General features: G+C 40.0%; 1 protein-coding gene across 1 annotated transcript in view; it reads right to left on the bottom strand.

Annotated features, from left to right (window-relative positions):
* Positions 1-999: 999 nt before the first annotated feature.
* The window catches only part of MPHOSPH8 (M-phase phosphoprotein 8), a gene marked incomplete at its 5' end in the record, with an annotated part of 22,485 nt that continues 13,549 nt past the window's right edge, over positions 1,000-9,935 (bottom strand). The window contains 5 exon segments of the mRNA XM_008937121.1: positions 1,000-1,138; positions 2,051-2,134; positions 2,812-2,939; positions 4,142-4,296; positions 8,193-8,347. Of these exon segments, the coding sequence (XP_008935369.1) occupies positions 1,097-1,138; positions 2,051-2,134; positions 2,812-2,939; positions 4,142-4,296; positions 8,193-8,347 (564 nt within the window).

Below are 9,935 nucleotides of genomic sequence, written 5' to 3'. Positions count from 1 at the left end.
AGAACAGCAAAGGCACAATCTGGAGTCTTTTTTGTTTACTTTTCAAGATATTGGTTATTTACAAAGAAAAATATTCTATACTTCATGCAGAAGTATTACATCTATATATTACAGCACAGGACCATTACAGAACTGCTGTCATCTGCTAAGAATGGGTCATTTAAATAATAATAATTAAAAAATAGCAGCTCTTTGCACTGAGGAACTGAATTTCTGAGTTACAGGACAATATATGTTCTCATCTGTCAGCCTGAGAACATCTGAAATCTATGTATATTCTTGTCTACAAAAACCACTGCCTGCATGCTTAAGGTAGTTAAATTTCCGGTTTGCTACTTTCAGCTTGTGTCTGTTTCCCCGTATGTCACTTGACTAAGAACTCGGAAGGCAGGATATCTGTAAAACTATCAATTGCCTCTCTAACACAGAAGTTGTTTTAAAACACAGGTGTAAGTAGGAATCTGCCTGCAATCCTCTGTGGCTCGAGCCTGTTCAGATGTCTCTGTTCACACCTGACCTTGTCTGGCAGTTATTCTCTTTGAGCACACAACAGCACGAACAAGTTTCAAACCAGAACACAGCCCTCAGCAATTCAAAGTTAAATCTGATGCAGTGACTTCCAAGTGTAATTTCTGCCTATGGCTCAAAGAATGTGAGAGTTCTGCATTTTACACAGAAATGTTAGAGTAAGTAGAAAATTTTAGTTTACAAATGGAAAAGATCTATTTAAAAAAAAACATGTAGTTACCTTAAATAGTTCTTATATGCACCATTCCACATTGTGGAAAAGCTGAAATATGCACTCTGGACTCCACAAGTTAAAGAAAACCAGGTTTGTATGTATTGGCACAAATACTTACATCTATATCTGTACAAAGTGAAAAAAGCTGACAGCCCTGTCCCACCAGTGCAGCGAATTCTCTCTCCACCACACACCTGCTTCCTACGTCACCCAGCGCCCGACCGTGAGGTGGAAACTTAAGTCTCGAGAGCATGGCGCCAAGAAGTTCCAAACTGCTTTTTCAGTCTCTAAACAGAGGATCAGAAGTATATCCAAGAAAGTGTCAGTCCCCTCAACATCCCTGCAGCTGTGAGGTCACTGCAACTGCACTCTGTACGCTCCTATTAGCAGCTTCACCTGTAGAGGGAAACAAGGGTTTCATGTAAAGATCATTCACATGTAGCTACTGTGTTCAACACTTCTGCTAATAGTCTAATGCTGTAATAATAGCATGAGAAAAGGCATAACATTGCTAGTCACTGAGAAAGGGGAAAAAAAAAAAAAAAGGAATTTACAATCTGTGTTTAATAAAATTCGTTTATAGCAGCCCTGCTGAAATAGGAATGGCTTGTAAAAGGACTCCAGGAGAGTATTTACTGTGTTAGGTGGTGTTTGAACAAGTTAGCCCCAAACCTGAACTAGACACACCTGTGCTTCCATCTGAATACAAGTTCAGTTTCCCCTCCACTGCAAAACAAACCCAAAACCCCAACATTTAGATGTGCCAGTTTTAAATCTGAGGATCTAGAGAATTTACTTGTATGTCTTCCAAGGATAAAATAAATGCTACCAGAACAGGATCTGTTATTCATCTTGCAACATGCAGTACTACTTGGACTACTGCCCAAACTACCTGGAAAATACAACAGACTACACAGACCATTTAAAAGGACACTATATATCCTAGTAAATACTTCAAAATTCTAAGCATCTGTGTGCAAAAGGTAACTGATGCTCCATGCATCCGTTAGTCATTAAAGTCACAATACAGATGGGCAAAATGCTTAGCCTGTAACATGACGTTATCCTGGCACATGAATTATTCCAAATGCAGCACAAAGAAAATTTAATGATGACAGAACTAACACCCTTGGCAATGTTTCTAAATTCTGGCAACATCACAGGACAGAAATGTAGCTGATGTGAACTGGGATGAGGAGACAGTGGGAAGTCCTTCATTTTACCTTTGTGACATACTGCTAGAAGCATTTAGACTATGGGCCAGTTATTCTACAACTTAACACGTTTAATTCTGAGAACATTTTGTACCTTGGCAGTAGGAGCTTCTGCCAACCGTATAAAAAGCTTGTTAAGGCCTGCAGTAGGGCTGAAGGAATAAATAAAGTGACTATCCTAAAAGGAAAAAGAAAATGAACAAAATTAATGGCAGGATATGGCTGAGAATACCGTGTGAGCAGACTAACAGAACATCACATTTTCACTGTGCATTTTTTGAAAGAAAGTTGCGTATACTGCAAAGAACTGCTGGTGCAACCATAGAGAAAACAACAGGACTTGAAAACTGTGCAGAGTGGTGCGTTTACGATTGTGAAAACAAGTAATTCATCATCATAAATATGAGAGGAGTTTTTAAATATTTAAGAAATTACTTGGGCCAAAAATTTGACAGGCTAGGCGTATTTGAGAAGTGAAAGAGCTTTACATTCAGAACTGTCCCCTGCCTGCTCAAGCCCTCAGTTCTGAAGTCACAGAATCACAGAAGGGTTGAGGTTGGAGAAGACCTCTTATGGTCATCTGTTCCAATCCCCCAGCTCAAGCAGGGCCACCTAGAAGCAGCTTGTCCAGCACTATGTCCCTGCCTTTTGAGTCAAAGTTTTATAGAGTCTAATACACCCAAGGTTTGTAGTTCTCTTCATATACAAAGGAGTACTAGGTAACTTATCATGATAAAAATTACTAAAAAATGCTTCATCACAATACCCAAAATAAGGCACTAAGATTTCCCAGGCTGCTCCATAAGTACTTTATAAAGCAGTTTTACAGTGAATCAGGTGTATGAAAAGATTTACCAAAAATACAGGGAGCTGGAATTTGTCATTTAAAACCACAGCTTGTACACTGCATGGTCCACAGAGCCGAGCAATGACTTCTCTACCAAAGAAATTTGCATGGAAAATGAAGAGAAGAATTCCAGATCCTGAAAGGGAAGGCAATTCAGTCACAAATTAAATCCCAACAGAGTATCAAACCAGCATGCAGAAATCCAATCTCCCAAGCCAGTGGATCCCAACACAGAACACAACTGACCTGGTCACCAAGTTAAAATTATTTCTGCTGCTGAAAGACCTTATGTGGCTATTAGAAAGGAAAGCAAAATGTACACAGCAATCCTCGGGGGGGGTTCACCTCTGTGGTTTTGAAGTTTACCTGAATAGTTACAGTGGTTTGGGTTGTCTGTTCTCTTAGTAAGGACAACTGAGCCCGGTCAATTCTAGATCTCTATGAACTGGACTGAAGTTCAGTAAGCAACAACCTTCAATACCCACAAATGTCTCATTTTGATACATAAAAATCATGAGGTTTCTTAATTCTATAAAGGATCCCTATAATCAAGAACTGGGAGACTTCAATTACAGCTCTTTAGCAGCCAGAAAACAGGGCAGACACAACCACTTTCAACCTCAGTTTCACTAGTGTTGCACGTTAACGTATTAGTTCAAGAACAATCAGTATCAGCAGGTATTTCCCTGACATACTCAAAAGGTAAACAGAAATGACTCAGCTAAGCCCAGCATCAGATATTAGTATCTGATTCCTGGAAGAATGAAAATACATTCCCTAGTATCTTGGGAATTTGACTCCAAGCTTTTTCAAAGGTTCTGTGGGAGAAACAGTTGACTGATGCTGGCTTCTTTTTGGTACTATTTCTAGACCGTGTTAGTATCCCGGCAGTGCCGTGATGACACTGCAGGACTCCCTGTGCTAACTACTGTCTGCAAAACAAGACAAACCACCATGAAATTTTCTAACTACACTCAGATTACCATTTTTTCAAAATCATTAATTCTAAGGTAAACCACTGCTTTCCTATAATACTTGTCACTTAGCTAATGTAACCCATCAACAGAAGAAAGAAGCTGCAAAAGTGGCAATAAAGAAAACTTCTTAAAAACCCAACAAGATACACACCAGCCCCACCCACAATGCATCAAAGTATCACTGCCCTCCCTGTGCTCCATTATCAGAGCACCATTAACACAATCTACTCCAGTAAGTCACAAAAAATTTCACAGAGCAAATACTTTACGATATACTTTAAAGGCAATTTCTTAACACACTGTTCTACCTTTTTTTTTTTTTAAAATGAACAAAAACCCCACCACTACAACACCCCCCTACCTTCTGGCACGTTTTGTGGGGGATTATAGTTAAAATCCGTTGAAAAGTCCGGCCCTTCACAGAGGCGATGACACGCAATTGGGAAGACGGGCTCCAGCAAAACAAGACGAGCTTCAAAATAATCCCTGATGGCATCTTCTGCTACTCTTGAGAGCCTAAAAGACCAAACACATGAGGCCTGTGCTTCACAAAGGAAAATCACTTTACCAGACCCAGATTTAGTAGAGCTGATGCAAAACAGGATTCCACATTTTCAGAAGTGGATGTCTTCATCACTAACATTTATGCATAGATGAACCCTAGGTCCCAATACTTAATTAAAAAAAAACATTTTATTAACAGTCTGTTGGTGAAATTTATCTATTGGGTCCACAAAAAAAAAAAAAAAAAAAGCTGAGACAAACAGTGCAGATTAAAAATTTCAGAAAGCTGTTTTGACACAAGAGTTTTAAACCCTTTTCCAAGGCAAAGGTGCTGCCTCTCTCTCAACTTCTCCAGCTATTATTCAGAGCACACTTCCCCTCCATGTTTGCCAAGATTAACAGCTGCAGAATCTAAAGCTTCAGTGTTTGATCAGAAAGAAATCACAAGAATTGCCATAGCAAAGCAAGCCCAGAAGCCTGCCTAGCCCAGTTTCCAGATGCTAGACAAAGCTGTAGGAAATACGGGAAATTAAAGAGTTGTCGTTTTTTGGTACACTGTCCCAGTTTTACACCATCTGATTTAGAGGCATCCAAAACTGGAGGCTGCAGCCAAATCACACCTCTCCTTGAGTCTCCTTAATCCCTTTTAAGATCCCACACATTTGTGACCACATAATTCTGCAGTGGGATCCAGGATTCAGTTGTTCTCTGCAAAAACGTTCCTCCAGTACAAACGTATCACTACATCATTTAACAGGGTGACCTGTAGAACCTGCCTCATGGTTTTGGCTTATTTTCTGCTGTTGTTTTTTTTCTGATTTTATGTTAATTTTTAACCTTTTCACTTGTCTCAAGGTGACGTGTGTCCCTCCCTCGGTCTCTCCTCACAGAAGCTACTCCTGTCTGATCCTCTTTACCTTTCCTTTTTGCCTAATCTGTTTTTGAAAACAAGGCAACTGGAATGGCACTTGCTATTTAAGGCACTCCAGACACCATGGACTCTTCAGCTCCACTGCTACTATATTGTCTTCCCTTTTGACTGACAAGAAGCACTGAACTGGCATTTTCAGGTAACAAGCCTAGAAGCATCCTCAGTCAGCAAGAGCTGTGTCACTCCCTGTGTAATCCACACTACTGCAGGCATACCCCACAGACATCACTTTGCATTTATCAATATTTCATTTCAGCTGCCATTTCATTGCTAAAATTCGTCAAGGTCTTCCCAGCCTCATTATTCACATCAGCCAAAACTGAAGGTGGTAGATTTTAAATAGGAAACAAACTGGCAAATAGCATCAAATAGTGAATGAGCGACAAAGTTTCAATGCGCTGAGTGGCAGATACCAGATCACTTCTCTCCATGCTTGCTCTTGCCTTCAAAACCCTAAAACTCTCAAGCCACGATTCCCTCCCCTGGGGAAGAATCAACATATCCATTTATCCATTTAAACTTCCCCTGATCACTTTAACAAAATTTCTATGTTTGAAAAATTATTGCTAGTTTTCATGCTTTTAGCACTTTTTTCCCCTCCATTTAGTGTGTTGTAAGATGGAAACATTCTTTACAGCTCAAGACGGAAGCTCAATGTAGTGATCTATACCACCTCAGACAAGCTTAAGAGTGCGTTTAAAATAATGGCATATATTTAGTATCTTCCTCCCAGTATGAAACTGGATCAGAACACATTAGTTCAGCACAAAGTTAAGCTGGAAACCAGTCAATACTGGTGTACCCCCTGGGTCAATACTGTGGCTGGTCCTGTTTAACTCTTCATTAATGGAAAATCCAAAATCTGGATGACAAGTAAAGTGTACCCTCAGCAAGTCTGCAGATGACACCAAACTGGGAGGAGTGGCTCCAGATGATTGTGCTGCCATCCGAAGGGGCCACACAAGGCTGGAGACATGGGCCAACAGAACCTCATGATGTTCAACAAAGAAGTGCAAAGTCCTGCCCCTGGGGAGGAACACCACCAGGACATGCTAGAAGTCACCCAGCTGGAACGCAGCTTGACAGAAAAGGACCTGGTGGACACCAGGCTGAACATGGTGCATGCTGCCCTTTGTGGCAAGGGCACACGTACCAAGTGATGTGCCCTTGCTGCAAAGGCTGCTAATGGCATCCCACGGTGTACTGGGCAGAGTATTCCCAGAAGGACCAGGGAGAAGACCCTTCCCTCTACTCAGCACAGGTAAGACCACACCTGGGAGGTGCTATGTCCAGTTCTAGGCTCCTCACTACAAGGGAGGCAAGGACATACTGGAGAGAACCCAGTCAAGGGCCACAAAGACGACAAAATGCCTAGAGCATCTCTCATCCCCACAAGAGCTGGGACTGTTCAGCCTGGAGAAGAGAAGGTGGATTTTATCAGTGTGTATATAAACATCTGAAGTGAGGGGGCAAAGAATACAGAGCCAGGCTTTCTTCAGTGGTGATCAGTGACTGGACAAGGAGCTATCAGCACAAACTGAAACACAGGAGACTCTGCTGGAACATCACGAAACATGTTTTCATTGGGAGATTGACTGAGCATCACAGCACAGATTGCCCATATTGGTTATGAGGTCTCCAATCCTTTTAGATATTCAAAAGTCATTTGGACAGGGTCCTGGGCAACCACAGCCCTAGGTGACCCTGCTTGAGCAGGGGCATTGGACAAGATGATTTCCAGAAGTCCCTTCCAACCTCAACCATTCTGTGATTCTGTAATTTCATAACCAAGTTCCTTTAGCATTTGTAGCAAATACAACCTTGCCCCACAAATGTATTTGTATTTCTCGTTTGCACTAAAACTTTTTACCTGACATTTCACTTTGAAAATGTTCCACAAATTCTCCTGCCTTACAGAAGGGCTCACTAACCCTCAACTCTGACTACCACTGCACCTTGCTTATATGGGACTGTTTGCTTATAGATCTTACTTTTTAGACTTAGTATGCTTAAATTTACTGTTTAATATTCAAAACAGTAAAACAAAAGAATGAGCTTGGACCACAAACTACTTGATAAGCTGCATTACATCATATAGATAAATCAGGATAAAATCATCATAAAAAGAATAAAAGGATCTTGCACTGAGGCAGAGTTCTTCTAGCACTAACTAGGCATTTGTCACAAAATAACCTGCTACAGAAGCTCCAAGACCTTCCTCGAGATCTTCTCCAAGTTTAGAGGTTGTTGGCTATGATTTTCTGGCCTCATAGGTTAATTATCATTATTCCTCCAAATTGATATTTAGAGCTTGCTCCTCCTCTTTATGTTTATTTTGTCCCCATTTAGCATCCACATTATCATCAGCTCAGTGTGCCTTTACATTGCCAAATGACAAACTCCTCAGATGCCATGTACCCTGCACTGCTCGTCAGTCACTCTGTTGCACAACGAAGGGTTTTATTTCCAGCATTTACTGGCACGAGAGTGTTACCCTGGCACTCTCACCTCACAGCTGATATTTAATGGCCCAACAACCCCCTAACTATCTGCACTGACTTTTTGTGGCATTTTCCTTTGTGTTCTTTTGTCCATTTCTTTTTTTTTTTTTTTTTTTTTTTTTAATGCTTTTTAGCACAGTATTTTATTTGGCATGCCTTAGTTCTGCATTGAGCAGAAGACATTCAGCTGTCCAGTGCTTACACACTTTAGTTTTTGCAATTGCTATATTTTAAAGAATTTTTCACTTCTAGTAATTCCCTTTTACTCCTTTTCATCTTTTTACCCAGTGTTTAAGCAAGTGTCTGCTAATTGTTAGCTTATACCATTTTCATTTCATATGATTAATCAGTAAACTTTCTGCTCAAATAAGGTCCATTCTCCTGCCTGACATTCTCCCCTTGACTTAAACCAAAATTATGACATGCCTAGGATTGCAAACTTCACCAGAACAAACTTCAAAGGACAGTTTACTCACGTTTCCAAATGACTCTTGAGCTGCTCATAGACCAGGACGTTGTTACACTGTTTAGCAAAATGCAGGGCACTGTTCTGGTGCTTTGACAGGATGTTACAGTCCGCCCCGCTTTCAATCATCAGCCGCACTATGTCAGAATTCCCTCTTTTACAAGCCTGTGCAGAAAGTCAGAAAATTCATACGTGTACAACGACAAATCCTCCATTACAACACAGCGTAAGAGTGGAGTAAGCAGAGCTACAGAAATAAAATAAAAATCTAAGTTTAGTTACAATTCAGAAAACCAGTTCAGGCATTTGCTTCATGACTGCTAACAGTCTACACGGAAGTAGCAACACTCAGGATTGTCAAGTGGACTTAGAAGACTAAAAACAAACCTAAATAAAACCACCAAACCAAACAAAATCCCACCAAAAGTCCTGTGAAAATATCTCAACTGCTGGAGTTCAGCAACTATAAACTTTCTTGCAATCGTTTACCTGAATAAATGGGTTTCTGCAGAAATATTCAGAATGACTAAAGTAACACTTCCAAGTGTCTGTTTCTAGGAATCTCAGCTCAGATGGTACTTCAGGCACACAGTTTAAAAAAAAAAAAAAAAAAGAACAGAATTTGCCCCAAATTGTTGTTTGGCTACATTAGACAGTCACTGCTGAAGTGTCCAAGGCTGTTCACTGTTATTTACTGCAAGAATTTCAAGGCATATCATCTGAAGACTTGACAGAAATACAGGAAAGTCTAAAGAAAGCTTTACTACGAAGAATGCAAACACATGCTCTTGGTTGCTCGTTTTCAAACACTTCACTCAGACAAATTAGGGAAAGGCACAAGATATATAAATTTCTATGTTCATGAGGCATTTCAGAAATTAACTTTGAAATTTGCCTCACCTCTGAACTTTCATCTGTGCTTTCAAACCATAGTTTTCCATAAATAAATAACCCATCTGCCCCCCTCTCAATTACCCACCTCAGAAGAAGGTATTATGTGATAACATTTTTTTTAATTTCTCTTTCAAAAAGTATGATCCAGCTCCTAAGGTTATATAAAAGTGACTTGAAAAACACATTTATATGTTTATCCACACATGGCCAACCTTGTTCCAGTAAGTTATTGGAAATGAAGATCCTATTACTTCTATCTGCTCAGCAAAAAAAATACCTGGAATAAGTCACTGTAGACTGCCAATTAAAAAAGTACAGATGGACATCAAACACTAATAAAACTTTCAAAAACAACAAAGGTCAAAACTGAGGTTAATGGATGTAGTCAAATTAGAAAGATTTGACAGAAATGGCTGAGGAAACTACTAGTGTGTTAGCATGGCCTTCAGAGACAATGTGAAATCCCCATACTTATGAGGAAGCTCTATAAGCCTTACAGAGGACAGAAGAGAAACAAAACCACACTGTCTTGGACAGAAAAGTTTCTGTAACCTCTGCTGCAAACAAGCTGCCTTAAACAGCCTACATAACAATATAGCAGGTTTATCAGGAAGGGAAACTCTGGTACAGTTATTTCATAAAACAAAAAAAATTTAAGAGAAGCACACCTGTGTCTTAGAATTTTCCCATTACGACAACAAAAACAACAAATGAAACATTTCCTTTGTGATGGGGGGGAGTAAAACATGATTAAGAGGCAGCAGGAACTGCAGTGAGACTGCAAAGTGGCTATTTTATTTCTGGGCTGCAATGAAATGACAATCACAACCACATTCAAGTGAATGATTCTCCTTTCTAG

Source organism: Merops nubicus, unplaced genomic scaffold (genome assembly GCF_000691845.1).
Source record: "Merops nubicus isolate BGI_N331 unplaced genomic scaffold, ASM69184v1 scaffold23413, whole genome shotgun sequence".
NCBI lineage: Eukaryota > Metazoa > Chordata > Aves > Coraciiformes > Meropidae > Merops > Merops nubicus.
This window is presented reverse-complemented; position numbering and strand designations above follow the sequence as displayed.